Genomic DNA, 23,628 nt, shown 5'->3' with positions numbered 1-23,628 from the left:
GATGTTGGGCACAAAGGAGAGCACTTTATCACACCCATTCACCTGAACGAGGTCTGTGACTGTCTTTGCACGATGGCAGGCCACTAGTACCTTCCGACATAACTAATCTTATAGACATATACAGACAGCTTGATATGGTCTACCCTTTCTGTCTGAAAATACTGAGGGCTGGCCTGTGGCTGGCCTGTACATGGCTCCTCGTGCGAAGAGCCTATTCCTCCTTCCTTGCACAGCCAGCTGAAGTGCCTGCCACAACTGTAGTCACTGTGCATCGGGGAGCACAGTGGAAGGGCTGAGGAGAAGACACCACAAGCCCACTCCTCCCACAAACGATTCACAGAATGGCTTGGACCAACCAGCTGCAGAGTGCAGGGGGTGGCAGGTTTGTATAATTTTTGGTAGTGCCCAGAATGGCTCCAAGTCCCACCCCCTGCCCCAACTGCCTTGTAAGCTGATATATATATTTTAACATTAATGTAAAAATGGACTGGAAACAGTAAGCGTTTAACAGTTTCCCTATATTGCACAATATCACTATCGTAAGAAAAAAATATTTAACTAAGAATATCAACTTTATTAATACTCTTTTGAATACGGAAACAACCAAGCACTCTTGGATCAATAACACTCAAAAGCAAATGCTTTCTAAAATTAAAACAAAACGGAGCCCCTTCTTTTGCAATGTTCTACAGGAGGGGGATGGGGCGGCCCCTGGCCCAGCATGGGGCAGGAGCGGTGACTGCGGGTGGGGGGCAGGGTGTCACGACACTCACCCAAGCCCCAGCTGCTTAAGTCCAGGAAGCCCCCTTGCCTCCCCTGTGGTGAGTGCTGGGAGAGGGGGGGCCTGCCATCACGTGTGCACCTCCTCCCCTGTCGCTGTCCCTCACCGTAGCCTCACTGGGGGGAGGGGAGGGATGGGGCTGCCCCTTGCCAAGTGAGGGGCAGGAGTGGTGACTGCGTGCAGGGGGGGCAGGGTGTCACAAGTCCGACACTTACCCAAGCCCCAGCTGCTCAGGTCCAGACTCCAGGAAGTCCCCTCAGAGTCGGAGTTGTCTCCTGGTGGGTGCTGGGGGGGGGGGCTGCCATCACATGTGTGCCTCCACCCCCCCTGGAGGTGCAGCAGCCGTCTTAGCCTGATGCCGATGCCGTTCCCTTTGTTGTAGCCAGCAGCGGCCAGTGAGGGAACACAGCGCGGAGCAGCAGGGCAGCCGCCCGCTGCCCAGGGCACAGGCAGGGACGCTCCGGGGGAGGTGCGTGGGGGCGGCAGGCGGGGCCGGGGGACACTGTGGGGGCGGCAGGTGGGGCCGGGGAGAGAGACCTGGCCCTGAACATTGGTGGAGCCGGGCCCCCATGCTCTGAATATTGCTGGAACGTGGGCACCATGGGCCCATATAACTCTAATGGATGGTCTAGCCTGGGCACCCCTCAGACACACAAGGGAGCTCCCTATGGAGGCTCTGCCCTGGCCCCAGCTCAGGCCTGGGACTATATAACGATATCTCCAGGTAGTAGGGTCTGCAGTGGTTTCAAAAGTAGGGCAAGAGCTTTTGCTTTTTGCTTGTTTGTTTTTTCCCTGTGAGAGTGCCAGGGTCCCATCCCTGCCTCTCAGAGCCCGATTCAAATTGGTGAGCTCGACACAGCAGCAAAGGACTTCATATGCCATTACTAAACCCAGCAGGCAACCTTTGCTCCTCACGCCTTTGTTAAACTGCAGTTTTGATGTTAAACTGCTGTTTTCTGAACGCGCTATGACAATTGCAGTGATATGTCATATGCCAGTTACTATAACAACACACTTCTCCAGCGCTGCAGCTTGGCTCGTATCAGACAGGGCCGGCTCTAGGCACCAGCAAAACAAGCTGGTGCTTGGGGCGGCACATTTTTAGGGGCGGCATGGCCGACGCCAGAATGCCGCCCCTAAAAATGTGCCCCGGCCGCCCTAGCTCACCTCCGCTGCTGCTCGCGCGCCGCTACTCGCCCTCCCTGCCAGGCTCTCAGGGAGGGGGAGAAGCAGCGCCCGCGCCGCGGCCACTCGGAGTCTCCCCCTCCCTCCCAGGCTCTCAAACCTGGGAGGGAGGGGGAGATCCCGAGCGGCGCCGCTGCTCCCCCTCCCTCCCAGGCTTGAGAGCCTGGGGGGAGGAGGCAGGGCTGGGGATTTGGGGAAGGGGCGGAGTTGAGGCGGGGCCGGGGGTGGGGGGTAATTAAAAAACGGGGGGGGGCGGCCAAAATTGTTTTTGCTTTGTGCGGCAAAAATCCTAGAGCCGGCCCTGGTATCAGATGTGTCTGGAAAGAAAGAAATGCGATTTTGTTTACATTGGAAGTTTAGAAGAGACAGGGGCAAGCAAAAGCCTCTTTGAGGGAACCGACGTAGCACATTATATCTGAACAATGAGGTGTTAAAGTAGCTCTATTTCCTTTTAGGTTCACCTCCACGGAACTTGGCATTTCTCACAAGGTCTCTTCTGTCTGATCATTACAATGGACAGCAACAGTTTTCTGTGCACCGTACTACAGGTCTCTAGATGAAACCGTTAAAGAGACTACACCACTTATACACAGAATAATTCCATTGCTAACTTAATGTCACAGCAGTTGTGACCCACAGTGACCCCTTTTGGAGATTTTGGGTTCAGCCACAGAGGTGTCATGTCCTGGGACTCTGACCTTTGTTTTAATCAATGGAGTGACTGTAGGGAGAGGTTGATATGTTTCATTCCCAGTAGAGAATAACATCCATGCTCACTAAGGACCTGATCCAACTCCCAATGTGGTCACAGGTACTTCGAATGTGAATTAAGATAAAACAAATTCAGGCCACTTTAATTCTGAATGACATTGTCCACATAGGGATTTCATGCAGCTTAATGAATCCACTTCAAATTCACACTTTTAGTTCAATCAGATTTTCCTGGATATCCCCATGTAGACAAGCCTGTAGGTGCAACCTGTGTGGATATTAATTGCACTTACAAAAGAGAATCCACTCCTTTGAAAATTTACATTATGTTTATAAAGTTTTCTCCATAATAATCTTAATCTTATTTTTAGAAGCAATAGTATTTCCAGATAACTCCCTCACTGAGGGCCTGATCTTTCAGTGAAACCCACTGAAGGACAATAGGAGTCTTTCCATTGACTTTAATGGATTTTGAATTAGAACCGAGGGCATTTAAGGTTTTTTTTAAATTGGTTCCTATGCGATTTTTACAAAATAATGCAGGTGCCTTGCTGAGTGCTTTGTGTAGCTCTTAGTGCAAATACATGCAATTTGCATGAATCTGCCATACATTGTAACTCATGGCAATATGTTCATTTCTAACATAAAATGTACAGTCTATGCTGAATTCTGAACCCTATTTCTGTTCTTTAAGAAATGAACTTCTATCAATTATCTGGATTAATTTTTTGTCCTCGGTCTACCCATAAACACTTTCCTGGGTAGCTGTTTTGCTCATGTCAATCAGGGCTAACATCAAATGTTTACATAAAGATGATATTAACATCTGCCAAGATTCTATCTGCCATAATTAGTAATTTGCCCCAGGCAGCTGGCTTCAAATTAATCTGGTTCGCAGATGGGACTGAAATGCAATGTCTCAATAACTAAAATACAAAAAAGTGTTTTCAGTATTGATACTTCTGATTGGATTTGTTTCGATGTTCAAAGGCCCCATGAGTCAATGAGATCTCAACAGACACCAATCCCCATATCTTCCAAAGAAAAAATACTGCAGAAATAAGCCCAGGGGAAAATTGTTTTTGTTGTTGTTGTTTTTTTTTTTGCAGAAAACACTGTAGGGAATGAAGGACAATATTTAGGATCTGTGTTAATAATCCTCAGACACCTGCTAGAAGCAGGCTGTTAAACTTGATAACATTTGATAACTTAAACTTGACCACGAAAATCCTGTTTCAAATGAGTTGATGAATAAAAGTCTGTATTAATCTCTGTGTAAGTAAATACCAGAGATCTGTTGCCCCAAGGCAATCTTTCATGAACCATAAACGATATGCTACATTAAACCTTTTCATTCATACCAAAGCCAGGTTACTTCTTTGATTGAGGGTGTTTCCAGTTGAGTTGTCATAATCATGTAGGGAACTTCTTCTCAACTAAAAGAGACAAGAGAAGAGTTTCTCTAACCTTTCCACACACCTCAATTTAAGCGTAACTGAGTCACAGAGTAACTAACTATGGTTATGAAAATGAAGGAAACAGCTTAGATACCACAGAGATGATCGTGGTATAAAAACTAGATACGAAAGAATGAAAAATTTTGGAAACCAGTGGGATTAGGTAGGACCTCTACACAGTGAGAGGATTGAAGGTGTGAACTGCCCACTCTTTTCAGAGCCATAAGATAGATCATCCCTTATATTTCTTTCCTGTAGAAAAAGGAATGACATTGCCTCTGACCTTACTAAAGTATTAAAGAAAAGCAGGGATCTGTGTATTCGCAGCACAGTGGTATCAAACTCCAGAGCTGCAACGCTGAGACGGTAAACCAAGGAAGAAATGAATGTGGGAATGGTGTCCATGGAGAGGCAAGGCAAATGGATGTGCGGTGCACGTACTGCTCCACATAGTGATTATGGTGGAAGCACAACTTCAGTGTTAGTTCTAGGACATCTCTGAGAAGATGCCTTAGCCAACCTGCCTGAGATGCCACAGAGATGAGCATGTGAAGTGCAGGACATCAGAAACTGACAACAGGCAAAGGGAGCACAAAGCCTAAATGTAACCACCTGTCTAGGAACTTCTGTGGCCTTCATCATTGTATCAGAGCATCTGAGACAAGAGTTTCAGTGGAACAGGAAAGATTTAACAATAGTTGGAAGGGTTTAGAGTTATCCCAGAAAAGGTTCAGAGGGAACTGTGGTACTAGAAGAAAGTTTGCTGTAGGTACTTGGTATGGGAATATTTGAAGACACCACAAGGAAGAAAGATTGTTTCTGAAAACCTAAAAGTGATTGTTGCAGCTCAAATGTCTAACAGCTCTGCCAGCATCCAAGCTTTTCATTATTTTTATTGCTGTAGTAAGAACTCACAGCTATAGTTAGCAACAGGCCTTTGACAGTGAAAACTGCGTCAGAAATGGAGTCCATCTAATTAAACCAACAGCAGAGAAATCACCACTTCATTTAATCATCACATTAATCAGGAAAAAGCCATATTTTAAACCTCAGAGTAGGTAGCAAAGACTGGATGTGTGGAAGAATCAGGAACAACATCCTCAGGGCGATATACCAGATTGTGACAGGGTGCGTGTCTCACCCACATCCTCAGTCACTCCAGGAACTGCCCAGACTCTTTTCTTTTAGTGTCCACTCTGTATAATATATTCAAGTCCCTTCCACCAACAACTGTACAGAAGAAATACTCCCTGCCTCAAAGACAGACAGAAGGTCAGGGAATTGGAACTATGATGGACGCTGCACTAGGAACCTTCTTTACTCATTTAAGAGAGTGTTGTTCCTAATACCTCAAGTAACGTGCTCAGCATGACCCTATGTCACTGTCTAGCAGCTCATAAAAATAAATTTCATTGATCCCCAGTAGCTTAATATCATGCCAGCTCAGCTGTCTGATCAATCTGGTGACCAGAAATCCAAGAACAGGGGAAGAAAGTGCCTCACACAACACTGTGCCTTTCCAGAGTCGGGTGCTAGCTGCTCGAATTAAAGCTGGGTGAACTATTTGCAACAAACTCTTTGTTCAACAAATTTAATCCTTTTTCTGTTTCTACACAAACATTTGTTTTGATTAGTTTGTTGTGGTAATGGTTAATCAACATATTTGGTAACGTAATGGTTAATCAACATATTTCAGGCTGGGGATTGTTCACAAACACCATGACTATGGCTTCTGATCTTCATTATTTGTGCAGCTTGATTGGTCCCCTAAATCACATATTTGTTTCTGCTTCCTGACTGGGTGCCTCCCAAGCCCAGAAAGAGATTTCAAGCTGGACACTCAAACTCTTTAAGCATGAATATTCATGAATATCTGTTTGTGCCCTGAGTATTGGTAACACTTTCTCATTCAAATTTTCAAAGGAAAGTCTGCCTGGGTGAGTGTTGGAGGAAAGTGAAGAAAACATATTGTGGGCCCCACCAGAACAAATTCATGGGTTTTATTAAAAACTAATGCTTGGGCCTAATCTTAAAGCGCAATCCAGACCTGGACCCGAACCCAACCACAACTGACCTGAAGCTGACCCAAGAGTATTGAGTCATTTTCAGAACTGACCCAACCTAGAACCAAACACTTCTTGTTGAAACTGTGTCTATGCTGCCTATGTCATGTCCTTGGGGCTTGACCTGGTGGGGGCTTCTTGCTTCCCTCACCCCATACGTGTGATCCGTCTCCAACTGCCTCCTGCCTGTGGAGCTGGGGAAGCAGCAGCTGCATGCGCTGCACCTGCCAGACACCACCGCCTAGCTGTGCTGTATGTGCTGTGGAGACGTGCTGCAGCTCATTCGCAGAGTCACTCTGGAGTGCACACAGAACACAATGAGGTGGCGTGGCTGACAGGAGCAAGGCATGCAGCTGCCGCTGCCCTGACCCCATGAGCAAGAGTTTTCAGACCTGACATGACCCAAGCACTTTAGTTGGATCCCATCAGATTCGGTCACATGGCAAGGCTCTAGCTCACAGGTACTTTTTGCAGTATTCATCTAGATCTGCTCAGAATGCCGGAATTACCCATATCTAACCTTGCAGTTCACTTACCCCTACACTGTGGCAATAACTTACACTTTACAGTGCCTGACAATGCAGTGTTTACTAGTGACAAGATACTTGATTCCCCCTAACTCTGGGACTGAGAATGTTATTTCTGTAATACTTCCCACCTCTGCTTACTAGTAAAGTGGAAATCCTGTAGAGACTGTCCAAAGGCCACTCTCAACTTCAGTCTACCTTGAAGGAGCATGTTGGCACACCAGCCGAACTGAGATGGTTCAGGGCAGCGTGCATCGTGGTATTTAGTTCATGGGAATGTGAACAGGACTCAGGTGCTGCACTTGAATATTCACCACGTAGAAAGAAAATGCCAAGTTCTGATGCTATTGATGAGTCAGATCTTGTTCCAGCAGCATTTAAAGTGTGTCATTAACGATGTGGTTTTTAAATGATAGCATTAGAACCAATGAAGAAAGGTCTTGGATAAGTGGTCGCAAAGAGAACGAGGAGTACTTGTGGCACCTTAGAGACTCCTCGTTCATTTTGCTGATACAGACTAACACGGCTGCCACTCTGAAACCTGGTAGCAAAGGAAGATCTTACTAATTCTGATTTTTTTTCCTATTGGGAGAAGCAATCTATTTTCCAAATTGCTATTTTTTGTCAGCAACGACTCTGTGGTCTTTTCACTTTCTAGTTCAGAAGCTGTAGCATCAAATTTCATGTTCTTCTCTTTATTACAAAAACAAAACCCACCAGCCTGGCCTAACAAAATCAAAATGGGTGGAGAGCTAAGGCATTTGCTTTGTAAGTTTAGAGATCTGTTTTGTGGAAGACCATTGGGCAGGGTCAGACAGCATTAAGTCCAGCACAGAAGTGATCCCAGATATAACCATTTGCGTAGTTTTTTGTAATCAGGGCCGGCTCCAGGCACCAGCTGAGAAAGCTGGTGCTTGGGGCGGCAGATTGTTGGAGGCGGCATTCTGCCCAATCCTAGGGCGGCACGGACGCTTTTGTTGTTGTTGTTGTTCTTGTTCCCCTCCGGCCGCCCTGTAGGGGGCGGCGGCACGGAGAACCAGAGCGCCCTGCAGGACAGTCCTCTTCCTTCCCTCCCCGCCGACCGGAGCGGAGCCCTCGCGGCAGGCGGCAGGAGGCGGCGCAGTGGGAGGGGCCCACAGCGCCCCTGCTGTAGCCCTGGCCGCCCCTTCTCTCTCTCTACCGCCTGCTCCCTCCCCTTTCCCCCCCCCAGCCGGTCCCCCTGCACCCGTGCTCCGGCCGCGCCGCAGGTTTTTTTTTTTTTTTGCTTTGCCGTTCTGGCCGCCCCGTTTTTTTTTTGCTTGGGGCGGCCAAAAAGTCAGAGCCAGCGCTGTTTGTAATGCTGCTCTTTTGCCATCAAATCTGAAATTTAAAGAAATACGGTAAGTAGGAATTAAAAACAAAACAAAACCCTCTTCTAAACAAAAGCCGTCACATATTTAATCACTGAAACACAAGGATTCTTACCCTGCCTGCATGTATTAATAAATGACAGGAAAAGGCAGGCATTCTACATAAAAAGAAGATGACATAAAAGACCATAGATAGCATAAATATTAAATTGTGTTAGCACATCTTGTCCCTGTTACCGTTTTGTCTGACTTGGGAATGTGTAGGTCGAATGAAGTAATTTCAAAAGGCTGGAAATGCAATCATCTTTTCTGAGTAAACCTTAGAAAAAATCTTGAATAATAATAATAATAAAAAGCAGATGACTTTACAAGCTATGCCTGATAATCATTGCAAATTGCCAACCATGCAATGACTTTACTTCAGCATGTTTGGGTTTCAGGGAATGCTTCTCTGTAAATTGTACAATGTGTAAGGTGCAGTGGAGCTCCAAACCCTTTATTTGGGACAAAGTCTAAGCAGGACTGGCAGTGGGTAGCCCTTCAGCAAGATGAATTTCCCATCTTTAACAAAACAAAAAACAAAAAGCCCACTATTGTCAGGCTTTAGTCTATGTCGGGGTGGTCAACCTGAGCCTGAGAAGGAGCCAGAATTTACCAGTGTACATTGCCAAAGAGCCACAGTAATACGTCAGCAGCCCCCCATTTGCTCCCCCGCTCCCAGTGCCTCCCACCCACCGGCAGCCCCACCGATCAGCACCTCCCCCTCCCTCCCTGTACCTCCCTATCAGCTGTTTCATGGCGTGCAGGAGGCTCTGGGGGCAGGGGAGAGGAGCGAGGGCACGGCAGGCTCAGGGGAGGGGACGGGAAGGGGTGGAGTGGGGGCAGGGCCTGTGGCAGAGCCAGGGGTTGAGCAGCGAGCACCCCCCAGCACATTGGAAAGTTGGTGCCTGTAGCTCCGGAGTCGGTGCCTATACAAGGAGCCGCATATTAACTTCTGAAGAGCCGCATGTGGCTCCGGAGCCACAGGTTGGCCACCCCGGTCTATGTTGTCATCAACACTCCTGTTCCCATCAATGAATAGCTCTTAAAATCGTAATGACAAAAAACGACAAAGGGAAGAAATAGTGCTTTATATTTTTAAGTGGGGGAAAAAATTCTCATCTGCACTAACACGTCCGTCAATGTGGACTGCAGTAAAGGGGCTAAGTTGGATTTACTCCTTTATCAGCATTACCTAGACATGTTTCTGAACTGCTGCTGGAGAATCTTGGGAAATTATTGTTATGTCTAGCAAGTAACTAGGGAACAATTGGGCTTTGGCAAAGCTTTAATAACACCAGTCACCCTGTGAGCCAGATTCTGATCTCAGTTATATCACCGTAAGTGTGGAATAACTCTGTTGAGTTACTCTGGATTTTTCTCAATGTAAACAAGGTTGGAATTTGGTCCTCTGTTTATTCTATTGAATTTAACAAATATTATTCAGCTAGCCCTGCGCTTGTAAATGAACAATAATAGAAGATACATTTACTAACTGGGGGAGTGGAAGCATCAGAGAGCCACATCACAACACAATATGTAACTTGTCATTATAATAAACGTTTCAATTGTGTTTGTACAAATCAGAAGTCATGAACATAAAAGAGGATGCAGTCGTTCAAATCCTTACAGCACAGAATCCAATCCTTGCTGCTTTATAATCAATGGAATTAAAACAATGAGGAATCCGGTGGCACCTTAAAGACTACCAAACTTATTTGGGCATAAGCTTTTGTGGGTAAAAAACCCACTTCTTCAGATCCACTTCTTCAGTCTCCATGCATCTGAAGAAGTGGGTTTTTTACCCACAAAAGCTTATGCCCAAATAAATCTGTTACTCTTTAAGGTGCCACCGGATTCTTCGTTGTTTTTGTGGATACAGACTAACATGGCTACCCCTCTGATAATGGAATTAAAACTTCCTTACGACATGAGATGAGCCTTCCAAACTGGATTCTTGTTCCAGTAGGTTCCTCTTAAGTTGTGTCCCTTGCCTCAGTTAAGAGCAAACCAGGAGGTTGAATTTAATTTAAAACACAAGAGGTATAAACACAAGCTATCTAATTCTTAACAGCATCCTGCTGGGATCAGGAGAGGAGACTATGCATTGGTTACCCTCTCTCTTTGTCTAAACATCAACTGCCTCATCTTACTTCTTTCATTCTCATCAGGAAGGGAGAGTGACTTATTCATAGATTAGATTAATAGATTCTAGGACTGGAAGGGACCTCGAGAGGTCATCGAGTCCAGTCCCCTGCCCGCATGGCAGGACCAAATACTGTCTAGACCATCCCTGATAGACATTTATCTAATCTACTCTTAAATATCTCCAGAGATGGAGATTCCACAACCTCCCTAGGCAATTTATTCCAGTGTTTAACCACCCTGACAGTTAGGAACTTTTTCCTAATGTCCAACCTAGACCTCCCTTGCTGCAGTTTAAGCCCATTGCTTCTTGTTCTATCCTTAGAGGCTAAAGTGAACAAGTTTTCTCCCTCCTCCTTATGACACCCTTTTAGATACCTGAAAACTGCTATCATGTCCCCTCTCAGTCTTCTCTTTTCCAAACTAAACAAACCCAATTCTTTCAGCCTTCCTTCATAGGTCATATTCTCAAGACCTTTAATCATTCTTGTTGCTCTTCTCTGGACCCTTTCCAATTTCTCCACATCTTTCTTGAAATGCGGTGCCCAGAACTGGACACAATACTCCAGCTGAGGCCTAACCAGAGCAGAGTAGAGCGGAAGAATGACTTCTCGTGTCTTGCTCACAACACACCTGTTAATACATCCCAGAATCATGTTTGCTTTTTTTGCAACAGCATCACACTGTTGACTCATATTTAGCTTGTGGTCCATTATAACCCCTAGATCCCTTTCTGCCGTACTCCTTCCTAGACAGTCTCTTCCCATTCTGTATGTGTGAAACTGATTTTTTCTTCCTAAGTGGAGCACTTTGCATTTGTCTTTGTTAAACTTCATCCTGTTTAACTCAGACCATTTCTCCAATTTGTCCAGATCATTTTGAATTATGACCCTGTCCTCCAAAGCAGTTGCAATCCCTCCCAGTTTGGTATCATCCGCAAACTTAATAAGCGTACTTTCTATGCCAATATCTAAGTCGTTAATGAAGATATTGAACAGAGCCGGTCCCAAAACAGACCCCTGCGGAACCCCACTCGTTATGCCTTTCCAGCAGGATTGGGAACCATTAATAACAACTCTCTGAGTACGGTTATCCAGCCAGTTATGCACCCACCTTATAGTAGCCCCATCTAAATTGTATTTGCCTAGTTTATCGATAAGAATATCATACGAGACCGTATCAAATGCCTTACTAACGTCTAGGTATACCACATCCACAGCTTCTCCGTTATCCACAAGACTCGTTATCCTATCAAAGAAAGCTATCAGATTGGTTTGACACGATTTGTTCTTTACAAATCCATGCTGGCTGTTCCCTATCACCTTACCACCTTCCAAGTGTTTGCAGATGATTTCCTTAATTACTTGCTCCATTATCTTCCCTGGCACAGAAGTTAAACTAACTGGTCTGTAGTTTCCTGGGTTGTTTTTATTTCCCTTTTTATAGATGGGCACTATAGTTGCCCTTTTCCAGTCTTCTGGAATCTCTCCCGTCTCCCATGATTTTCCAAAGATAATAGCTAGAGGCTCAGATACCTCCTCTATTAGCTCCTTGAGTATTCTAGGATGCATTTCATCAGGCCCTGGTGACTTGCAGGCATCTAACTTTTCTAAGTGATTTTTAACTTGTTCTTTTTTTATTTTATCTGCTAAACCTACCCCCTTCCCATTAGCATTCACTATGTTAGGCATTCCTTCAGACTTCTCGGTGAAGACCGAAACAAAGAAGTCATTAAGCATCTCTGCCATTTCCAAGTTTCCTGTTACTGTTTCTCCCTCTTCACTAAGCAGTGGGCCTACCCTGTCTACCTTTGATTAGTGATTGGCTACTACAGTGTGCTGAAAATGGTATAGATCCAAATTTTGCTCTCAGTTATGCCATTGTAAATCTGAGGTACATGGACATGTTTGGGTTTACACTGATGCAGTTTGAAAGCAGAATTTGTCCCAGTGGCAACATCCTCAGTTGAGCATATTAGCTTAGCTCCATTGAAGTTACTGGAGTCAGACCACTGAAGATCAGGCTAATATGGCTGAAAGCTTGCCTACAACTGAGTACTCTTAGTGCCAGAGTTAAAAGATGTTCATGACAAGTCTAAAGACAAGCCTAGAACTTTTTTCTTGTCACCAAATAGATGGTGGCATTCACCATGTTTTATTAATTAACCCTGTAATTTCACTCAATGAATTGCTCTGTATTGAAAAATCAACCACTGTGTTTATACATTGTTACTGCATTGTCACTGTTTTAGCCCTGTAAAGAGCCTCTCTAGGTGTATCTGACTAGATGATAGGGCCTTGAAATCAGTATCTCTGGAATCACTGCTTAAAACTGATGTTTAGCATCCTCTTCATTGTATCAGCTAATGTTGCATTTTTCAAGAGCCCCACAATAGAAAAAGACACAAACACCTTTTTGGTCCAGAAAGTCTGTATCATAGATGCAGGCAGGGAGGTGGGATCAGAAAAGTCACTGTATGTCTACATGATCCCGTATGTGTTTTCAAGCCCTTGTTGCCAATAGCTGCTCTGTAGTCTAACACTGACTCTGTCTGTCCCCCATGTCTCTCTATTTTCAGAACAGAATCTATAAGTGTCACAAACAGGATAGTGATTCTGAACTGACAACCAGTGTTAAGGTATCTTCCCAGCCACACTGTGACTATGGTCTCTCAAGTTTCACAGGTGATGAGAGTTTATGCTGCAAAATCCTTTGTTTTAGACCTACAGATGCTGGCTAGGCCATTTGTGGCAGTTGATAGCATGTGGCTCCTTTACAATTGTGCATAGAAAATTGATATACTACAAATAAAGGTTCATTGGTCAGTAGATTATCCAGACTCTGATTTTGTCGTGTTTTGTTTTCAAGTGTTGTAGTTGGACCTATACATGAGATTGTACCAGGGGATCTTTTGTCTAGTGATGCATTGCACTCTGAATCAGGAAACCCTTTAGATTTTCATTCTATCAGATATTAATTAAGTGGTGGGAAACAGCCACATTAAGTAAACGTTCATATCACACTTTTACACTAGTCCAGTATAGCTGATTTATGAATTAGAGATGAGCTGAGTAGCTGATGAATCCAGATCAGGTAAGGTTCAGGTCAACATTATTACTGATTATTTGCAAGCACTATCAACATGCTAATACCCTCTGTGCTATACAGGACACAGATATACAGCCTGTCCCTGGCCCAAGAAGCGTACAGACTAAGAGGTAGATAAAGCTAAAACAAGATGTACTGGGAAGCCCAGAGAAGAGTCCAAGCTTAGGTTTTGTTTGACTTTCCTTATCTCATTCTCTACTCCTCAGAGAAAGCCGTGAAGATGGGAGAAAGAATTAAATGAGATGTCAAGTCTGGTTTCATTGGCAGAGCAAAGGGGTGTGTGATAGGTTCGGAAATATAGACTGGGGCAAAACTGTGCAGTCTTGCTGGTGAAGATTCAGGTTTGAAGTTGAATCAGAGCTAGTACTGGAGCTTGGGTTTGATGGCACTGAAATCTTGTGAACTCTTCTTGTGAATTTCAGGCCCAAATGGTGGAAATCTTTCCTGCTCACTTTATCTCAGGTGTTTTCTGCTATCTTTAATAGGGGGAAATGTCACATGATTAGCATTCTCAGGAGATTATTATTTACTTTTTGAATTGTATTCCAAGAGTGCCTCTATATCCAATTAGATCAGGGCCCTATTTTGCAGGGTGCTGCACCATCACATAGTAATAGGTGGGTCCTTCTAGGTCAAAAGAAGATACAACAAGTGGGTGTAACAAGATGAGGGTAACTGTCCTAAGAAAAGGTAGCTGCCCAGGGTCAGTATTTGAACAATTTGGCAGGTTTTCTTTTAGTGCAATAAATAATTAATAAACAGTCCCAGTAATCCCTGCTGGCCACCTGATTAGTCGTTATCAGCTAGCAATTTCCTGTAGGTTCCACAGTAGAAGTGAATCTTGAGAAGGGCCTGGAAAGAGAACAGGATCATCATCTTGGGCCAAAAATCTCATAAGAACAATTGTTCCCAGCTCTGTCCAAACAAGAACTTCAAAATAAACCCCTTGTGGTTCTGAATCCAACCTATGACAAAACAGACAGTGGCTAGATCAGACCCACATACTCTTCTAGATGAATAGCTTTGGTTTTGAGGTTCTTCACTGTGGTTCATCTTGAGGGACGGAAGTTATTGCTTTATGAGGTGTAGTGTAGTCTAGTAGTCTTCATCTTCTAACTGTGGAAAGGAATAACTACTCAGCATGTATAGAGTGTCTGTCATCTAAGGATCTTAAAGCATGTTATAAAGAGCATATTATCTTTTTCTTGTAGCTGGAGGAAACTGAGTCAGAGAGGTCAAGTGACTTGCTCAACGTTACAGCCTGGACTGGAATCAAGCCCTTGTTCTCCCTGTCCTGTGCATTGTTTACTAGAACATGTTGCCTTTCCAATGATGAATAAAACAATGTTTCTGCTGGTGGTTTGAAAACTTGGAAGTAGATTGAGCAATGATTCCATGTGAGGGAAAACTGCAATGTTTCCAAAATAGGACAGGAATTAGTTAAAAAATCCAATTATCACTCATTGCAGGATCGTCAAAAAAGGCAATGAGGTGGTGGGTGAGTAGCCCAGCCTCGTGAGGATTAACTCAAGGAAGATGTTAATAAGTGTTCAATCAGTTGTTATAAATGGTAGTTTTAATTTCTGAAGCTGACACTACCGAGATAAAATGTAGGAAAGGCACATGCTGTTATGTGAGAACTGACAGTGGGGTTCTGAGGGATTCAGCATAACAGCTTGTGTCAGGGGATGAGGTTAATGGAAAAGAATTTGTTATTCAGGTCACTTAATGAAAATAACCTTGGGAGAGTTTAGCACAGTCTTTGGAGTAAAATAATTTATTCCTATTCTACTTCCATCACTGTAATTTAGCCTAAACTGTGGAATAACCTGACCTAAACATGAGCTCAACCTGTGAGAACAATGCAAATATATGCTGAGCCACAGACTGAGCATCAGCAATTACTCCAATGACAATACATCAAATATTGCATTATCAGCAGAGGATTTCTCTGCAATAATGCCAACTTTTAAACAGAAGAGTCACAGACCAAGATCTGTGTTTGAAAACCAGCAAGGCCTGATGCAAAAGCACCAAAAAGTCACAAAATGTAAGATTTTTGGCCAGCCTACTGCCTTTAGCGTAGATCAATTAGGAATGAAAAGAAAAAAGAAAGAAAGAAAAAAAAAAAAAGGTTCATCGCAGCCCTCATTTTCCCCAGGTGTCTCTCTATTGCTGCTTTGGTTTGTAATACAGCTGTAATTAGAGATGGACCCAAGTTGTAAGTGCTTAAGGTACTACAAAGGAAATCAGGAGACATGGGTTCTATTCCTCACGTTGCCAGTGAACTGCTGTGTGACCTTGGGCAATACCCAGAGCTGCCGGTGCTTCTGTTTCCCTTCGCACTCTCTGTCGCTTTCGATTGTAAGCTCTTCCAGGCAGGGACTGTCTCTCTCTATGTGTTTGTATTATGCCTAGCACAGAGTTCCAACCCTGGTTTGGATGTCTAGGCTCTACTGTTATGCAGACAATAATAATAATGGATCAGGGCTAAGATGTCCAATTCTGAAAGCCTGCTAAGGTCCAGGGTAGCTTGGCTTGGCTCCTTCCCCATTTGTGTCACTATTTTGTCTGCAAATGTCTTTTACTTAAAGAAACCTGAATCAATCATTCATAGAAGGCTGAATATGCTCCCTTTACAATTCTAGATACAGCACATTCAATCAGGAAAGAAGCAAATTAAACCTGTCACCTGATCATAATGGGGTTTACATAGGGGAAAATAGTTTCTTTTCAAATTTGAAGCCTAGGATCTGGGTATTGTAGCCAATAGCTACTGACTATACAAGAGAGAGAAATAACTCGGTTATTATGTATTCATACATGCATTTTATTTTAGGATTGAAACTCTAGTAAATGTGGCCAAGTGTACTCTGTACCTTTCATTTGCCATTTAGAAAGGTAGATTACTAAACTGGCAGAGTGAGCAACCAGCAAAAACCTTGCAAAGAGTATCAGGGGGGTAGCCGTGTTAGTCTGTATCTACAAAAAGAACAAGGAGTCTGGTGGCACCTTAAAGACTAACAGATTTATTTGGGCATAAGCTTTTGTGGGTAAAAGCCTCACTTCTTCAGATGCATAGAGTGAAAGTTACAGATGCAGCGGCATCTGTAACTTTCACTCTATGCATCTGAAGAAGTGAGGCTTTTACCCACGAAAGCTTATGCCCAAATAAATCTGTTAGTCTTTAAGGTGCCACCAGACTCCTTGTTGTTCTTGCAAAGAGAGCTTCCCTCCATGCTATTTATTGCCAAGAGCTTAATAGGTTTCTTAAAAGACAATAATCACCTTGTTTAACAAAGAGAAAACAGATACAGCTTTCTTAAACAATCATGACATGACCTTCCCTTCCCTTCCCTTCCCCCCCCCCATTAACCATCCCCCCACTCCTGCCCTCAGTGCACCCAGTGAGCCATTTTTATAGGATTCCCGGGTGTAAGCCCTTAGCTCCTGATTGCCTTCAGTCAGGAGCTCTGCCTTGTTAACACAATTCTTTCCACCTGTCTGGGTGTGGCTTGCTGGAGAATTAACTCCTATTTTGCTGTAACCAGGCCGGCACCTTGTTATATTTGCAAGCACAGGCACTTCTAGCCAGCTTGGTCATCTGCTTTGCCATTCTCACCAGCAGCACACCCAACCCACCTAGCCTTTTGCATGTTTGGGGGAAATTATTACAGACGGTAGCCCCAAGTGTACCTCTCTGGCTTTCAATCCTGCTCTAGTGGCTGGACTGCATAGAGGTTTATGAGTCTACTAAAGCAGGCGTGGGCAAACTATGGCTCGGGGGCCACATCTGGCCCTCCAAATGTTTTAATCTGGTCCTCGAGCTCTTGCCAGGGAGTGGCGTCCGGGGCTTTCCCCGCTCCGGCGCTCCAGCTTGGGGCTTGCCCTGCTCCGTGCGTGCTGTGGCTCTGCACGGCTCCTGGAAGCAGCAGCATGTCCCCCCTCCAGCGCCTATGCGTAGGGGCAGCCAGGGGGCTTCGCATGCTGCCTCCACAGCTCCCATTGGAACCATGGCCAATGGGAGCTACAGGGGCAGCACCTGCAGATAGGGCAGCGTGCAGAGCTGCCTGGCTATGCCTCCGCGTCGGAGCCAGAGGGGGGACATGCCGTTGCTTCTGGGAGCTGCTTGAGGTAAGCGCCGCCTGGAGCCTACACCCCTGACCCCCTCCCATGCCCCAACCCTGATCCCCCTCCTGCCCTCCAAACCCCCCCAGTCCCCTCCCAGAGCACCCTCCTACACCCCAAACTCCTCATCCACACCCCACCCCAGAGCCTGCACCCACAGCCGGAACCCTCACCCCCCCTCCACACTCCACTCCCCCACCCCAGCCCGGAGCCCCCTCCTGCACCCTGAACTCCTCATTTCTGGACCCACCCCAGAGCCCACAACTCCAGCCGGAGCCTTCACCCCCTCCCGTACCCCAACCCCTAATTTCATGAGCATTCATGGCCCGCCATACTATTTCCATACCCAGATGTGGGTTTTAGATGCCCACGTTCAATCACTGCTGCTCACAACCACCATTACATCATGTTACAGGTGTCAGATAAAAGGATTATTAACTAGCTCGAGTGTTTTTTTTAATGGACTGAGTAATGTTTCTTGTCATTAAAATCCTTCTGTGAAATGCCTCTGACAATCACAAGCGGGAAATGTGCCTGCTATTCACCATAACCTGCAATCACACTTTCAGCAGCAGAATGTCAGCCACAGGAGTGAGTGCGGAGGGTACATGAAATACAGTACGCTTGAGTGATTATTAACACACAACAAAAAGAGCTACCTATGCTGCAAATGGAAACACACTGAGGCGTGGGTCTGTATGAGCATTTCAGTATAATTCTGCACTCTGAATATAGTAATGAACAGAGGCGTAGCGAGCGCCCTCCGTACCCTCCGACCGGAGGGGGCCCCGCAAGGAAGGGGGCCCCTAAAAGTGGCAAAATAAATACCGCATTCCAGTTTCTGCATTGTAAGGGGCCCCGCCCGGACATATGTTCGGAGGGGGCCACCGTTCGGAGGGGGCCACGTTCTTTGTTGCTACGGCCCTGGTAATGAATCACAATAGAGTGAACATTAACCTCAGCTTCAGCCCTGGGCCTTTAACTACTTGAAAATTGTACCAGTAGCCGAATAACGCACACCCTGTAGTGGCTGATTGGTAGTAGATTGTGGCTCATTAATTTTACATTTAATATTTTTCAAACCTTTTAAAAAATGTGACCTGAGGGCATTTATGAAACATTCTCCTCCTTTGGAGAGTTGTTCCTACTAAAAGAGTAGGGAAAAAGTTAGCAACCCCTTTGCTCAACTAGGGACCGTCATTTTATTCTGTGTTTGTACAGCACCTTGCACAGTGGAGTCCTGGTCCATGACTGGGACTCTGAGGCACTACTGTATTATAAATAAATAATAATAATATATTGATTGTTTTTGGGGGGGCTCTCCTTTTGTGAGGTTCCCTGGGCCTTTCTCTCACAAACCCAGCTGTCCTTTCAGTAGCAATTTATGAACTAGGATCTTCTTTCCATCAACTTCCTTTATAAAAATGAACATGGGCTATTGAGCAACCTTTATACCAGCATGTGAATTAAAGGGCCATGGATTGCTGCAGTGAGGCACTGGGCACTTCTGCCTGAATGGGGAGTAAATACGGTTTGCTGAATGTGGAATATTATGAATGACCATGTTTAGTATAACTACACAAGATGAATGTCTATTTCCTACTCCCCTGAATGAGATGATTAATTATTAATTGTTATTATTATTATTATTATTATGTATTTATTTGTTATGTGTAGGTCCCTACCTTGATGATGGACACCCAGTTTTCAGAATTCACCCCTGATATCACCCCAATAATGTTGGCGGCCCACACCAACAACTACGAAATCATCAAACTGCTTGTCCAAAGACGGGTAACAATACCGCGCCCCCACCAGATCAGATGCAACTGCGTGGAATGTGTCTCCAGTTCCGAGGTGGACAGCCTGAGGCATTCCAGGTCAAGGCTGAACATCTACAAAGCCTTGGCCAGCCCTTCGTTGATTGCCTTATCGAGTGAGGACCCTATTTTGACAGCCTTCCGGCTGGGCTGGGAGCTAAAGGAGCTCAGCAAAGTGGAGAATGAGTTCAAGGCTGAATACGAAGAGCTTTCCCAGCAGTGCAAACGTTTTGCTAAGGACCTTTTGGACCAGGCACGGAGCTCCAGGGAACTGGAGATCATTCTCAACCACAGGGATGATCAGAGCGAGGAGCTGGATCCCCAAAAATGTCATGATTTGGCAAAGCTAAAGGTAGCAATAAAGTATCATCAGAAAGAGGTAAGAGTCATCTTAATGTGGGGGTTTGCCAAAGCCACGTGTGTTGGGTAAAATGACTTATTTCCTGGCCTACCTTGTGTTCACTGAGGGAACACCAGGACTGTGACCGTATTTGGATTGAAAGGAAGACCAGGTGCAAGTAGAGCTACAAGAGCTGGTTCTAAACCCACCCACCCTCAATGACAACTGAAATCAATGAGCGCTCAGGGCCCACAGCATCCCCAGGGAGAGGTGCAGCGCCACAAGATCAAGATTAGGTATTTGCCATCCTGCTTTAGCATTGATTGAGTACCTCATTTTCTGTCTAGGACAGATGTGTGTCAGACTTCAATTAAAACTGTGCCCATAGCTATCTAAGAAGCCTTTAATGATTACTAAAGATGCTAGCACCAAATCCCCTTCCAGGCACGCTCAGTAATCTTCCTATTCTCACTAAAGTCCAAGCCCTGGGCCTTTCTAGTGGCAAGACTGCCTGTGCAAGGGAACTCCTGCTAGTATCAACAGCTCTCATCATCCCACTACTTCTCAGAGCCCGTGGATTTGAATTTGAGAGGATGTGACTACAATAGGCTCAGTGTCCCTAAGTAGTTCTGCAGTGATGAGATGTGAAGAAAATCAGAGAGGATTTTAATAAGCCTTGAGTAGGCCTCACAAAGAAGGCGCCTTAAGGAAGATGATTCTGGTGTGTTTCATATCCCTAATGCTCACCCTGTTTTGTTTGCAACACACTCAAGTGAAGCACAAACCGTGACTCTGTGCCCTTGGTGGGCACTCTGGTTGCGAATGCATTTGCAAACAGTGTTCAAAGTTGTGAGCTATAGATGGGCTCCCTCATTTCACTACTGCTGGTAGGAAGAAGGGGAAAAATCTGGAAAAGGAAGGAAAAAGCCCTTGACAAAAGGAGACGCATAACAATATTTTTGGAGGCATCTTATTGGCCCCTATTCCACCAGTTCAAGTGTGGCCTACAATATCCAAATTCCTGTTACATACATACTAAATGCACAAACCCGTGTGACTGCACAATTAAAGTTATGGGCATGTTGTTAACAAGGGTAATGGTGGACAATTTGCAACCTTAATGATCACAGTTGCTACTAAGCAAATACTAGTTTAAACTTATATTTCTCACATTTGGGTACAGGACCTTTGTCTACAGAGCCATGCAAATATTACTTCACACCTGAAAAACCCCAGTTTGATTCTTCGGCTCTGCTTCATCCAAGCTCTAGGGACTCAGAAAAATTTCCCAGAAATGGAAACTACTGCCTTTAGTGCCAGAAAAAGGAAGTAATGCTTCTGCTAAAACATGAGAGAGAGAGAGCCATCCAAAAGCCCTGTACATCCAGAGACACTTCAGTACCATTCAATAGACAAGGGCTATGAATCTAACTCTAGTAAAATGCATGGTTTCATTAGTTCTATGGACATGGTTTCATTAGTTGACTCTGGATTTTCTTTCTGTTCCCAAACCAAGGACTGAACTCAATAGATTATATATCAATTGCCATTTGCCTGTGACATCCCTGGGTTGGAAAGGGAAAGACCTGGTTAAGGAGTTTAATTTATTTTACTGTCCATCGCATTTGTTTTCCACCTGGGAGGGTGGAGGGTTTTCTAAAGCCTCCTTGAAGCTTCAAAGCCTATCTAATCACCCGATTTTTTTACTGTCCTCCCTCCACTTAAGACCCTGCGTTATGCCATTGTCCTGGATGAGGAGAGCTCAACATGACACATTCCATAGCCCATAAAGTCGGCTCCACGTTACCAGAGGGAAAATTGCAGAGTGGTGGAAGATGCATCTTTCCCATCTTCTACCCATGGCCTGCTATCTCTGCAGAGCACATAGCCCCAGAAGCAAAGAGCAAGGCTAGAGCCTCAAGTTTGGCCATATCTGGCACATGATAACAGATTGCTACACTTATAAGCTATAGGTTGGACTAAGAGTGAAATACTGCCATGCCAGTTATTCTTCATATGGATTTGTGATTTTGCTCACACTGATGGAGTTTGGGAATCGTTTAAGTGGACCTGGGAGACACAATGGATGAAATCCTGGCTATGTTCAACTCAGTGGCAAAATTTCCTGTGACTTCAGTCGGGCCAGGCTTTCACTGAATAAGTTAAATAAGGTCACAGTCCCACTAGACAATTATGTCATGTCACATTGTGATGTTTTTCAGTGTGGTAATGGGGTGTCATTAACATTTAATGTGGCATCACTTCATCACGACGCATTGCCGTTACATCACAGACGTCAGCATCATCATGATATTACTGCTGTAGACTGAGAAGCTTTGACATACTGGAAGCCAAGCACTCGAGTTGCACAGTGGCAGCTTTTAGGAGTGACTCACACTACATTTAGGTGTTATTTATTAAGGGCACATCTCATAGACAGTAGCTACCCAACTGTTAAAATGAATTCTAGCTGCTGCTGCTGCTTTGGAGTTCCCTACTGAAATGTGTTCTGGAACACTGGAGCAGCTGGCCACTCCTGCCCAGATCGCCTTAGATACTACAGATAAAACTTTCAAAAGAACTTAAGTGACTTTGAAGCCTCAATGCCAATGGGACTTAGGTTTCTAAATCAGTTAGGGATTTTTGAAAATGTTCCCCCTACATGCTTAGCTATTATGGTGATGGACGCTATAAAAAACACTAAGACAGATCAGATAGGCAGCCAGATCCTTCAACTGGAAGAGCTTTTCTGTTGGAAGCTGTGACTGGAACTGGGAGGAGAAAAAAATAATTTACTCTATTTATTTTCATATTTTTATGAGTGATGCAGTGGAGAAACTGGAATGGCCTTGTCAAAATCAGGGCAGTCCCACAAAAACTCCAGCTGGTGGCACCCTTAAAGGTAATTACAGTGGGGATCGTAAATGGTGTAAAGTGGCAAGGGTAGGTTGTTATGTAACTACAGTATAAATAAGCACACTGATTAGACCACAACAGTTCCTTATTTTCAGCAGTCCCACCAGGATTTTGGGGAGTAAGCCTTCAAAGCATAGGGCGCCTTCCACTTCCCCCAATGGACCTCAATGCGAGTGTAGATTGCCTGTCACCTTATAGGATTGGGCCTTATTTTTACCGGAATGGTGCTTGGCAGCATGCTTTTCTGAGCTAAGAACCATACCTTAGATTAGTGGCTCTCAACCTTTCCAGATGACTGTACCTCTTTCAGGAGTCTCATTTGTCTTGTGTACCCCAAGTGTTACCTCACTTAAAAACTACTTGCTTACAAAATCAGACATAAAAATACAAAAGTGTCAGTGTTACTGACAAATTGCTGACTTTCTCAGTTTGTCTGTATGAAATTTTAGTTTGTACTGACTTCGCTAGTGCTTTTTATGTAGCCTGTTGTAAAACTAGGCAAATATCTAGATGAGTTGATGCCCTTGGAAGACTTCTGTGGACTCCTGGTTGAGAACCACTGCCTTAGATCACTACAGATTCCAGGTGTCTCAGGACATGCATTTATCCTGTTGCTGCTCTTCAGAAGCGCTCAAGCAGGAGTCTGTAAAGAGACTGGGCCTTGTGTTTTGTTAGTAGCGAAACAGCATGGATCTGGATTAAGTATGAGCCATTATTTGCAATGGGAGGCTGCACTGTATTGACACTTTGTAAAGCTGTAATTTGTTTAATTGTTTTTTGACATTTTTCTGCTGCTTTTTTCGGTTGGGTTTGACTGGCTGTGTAACTCCGTATGTTTCACTGGCGTGCGTATGTCAATTCCCGTGTGTAAATGACGTCAAGTGGAACACAAGCACTGAACTGTCATGTTAAATCAGTGCAGTTTCCGTTTGCAATGTCTGGCTGCATAGGGCCAGAATGAATGTGCCTCCAAAGGGAAACAACAACAACCCTGATCTACCCCCACAGCTCCCTGCTGTTTGCAAACAAGTGATGAATACAAACAGCCCACCCACAGCA

At 44.7% G+C, this 23,628-nt stretch overlaps 1 protein-coding gene across 1 annotated transcript in view; it reads left to right on the top strand.

Moving 5' to 3' along the window:
* Positions 1-23,628, top strand: part of TRPC5 (transient receptor potential cation channel subfamily C member 5) — a 99,473-nt gene that overhangs the window by 4,969 nt on the left and 70,876 nt on the right. Inside the window, exon 2 of the mRNA XM_065410760.1 lies at positions 19,171-19,692. Coding sequence (XP_065266832.1) covers positions 19,171-19,692 — 522 coding nt within the window. The remainder of the gene's footprint in view (positions 1-19,170; positions 19,693-23,628) is intronic.

Source organism: Emys orbicularis, chromosome 9 (assembly GCF_028017835.1).
Source record: "Emys orbicularis isolate rEmyOrb1 chromosome 9, rEmyOrb1.hap1, whole genome shotgun sequence".
Taxonomy (NCBI): Eukaryota; Metazoa; Chordata; order Testudines; family Emydidae; genus Emys; species Emys orbicularis.
Note: the sequence above shows the minus strand (reverse complement) of the source record. Positions and strands in the feature narration are given on the sequence as shown.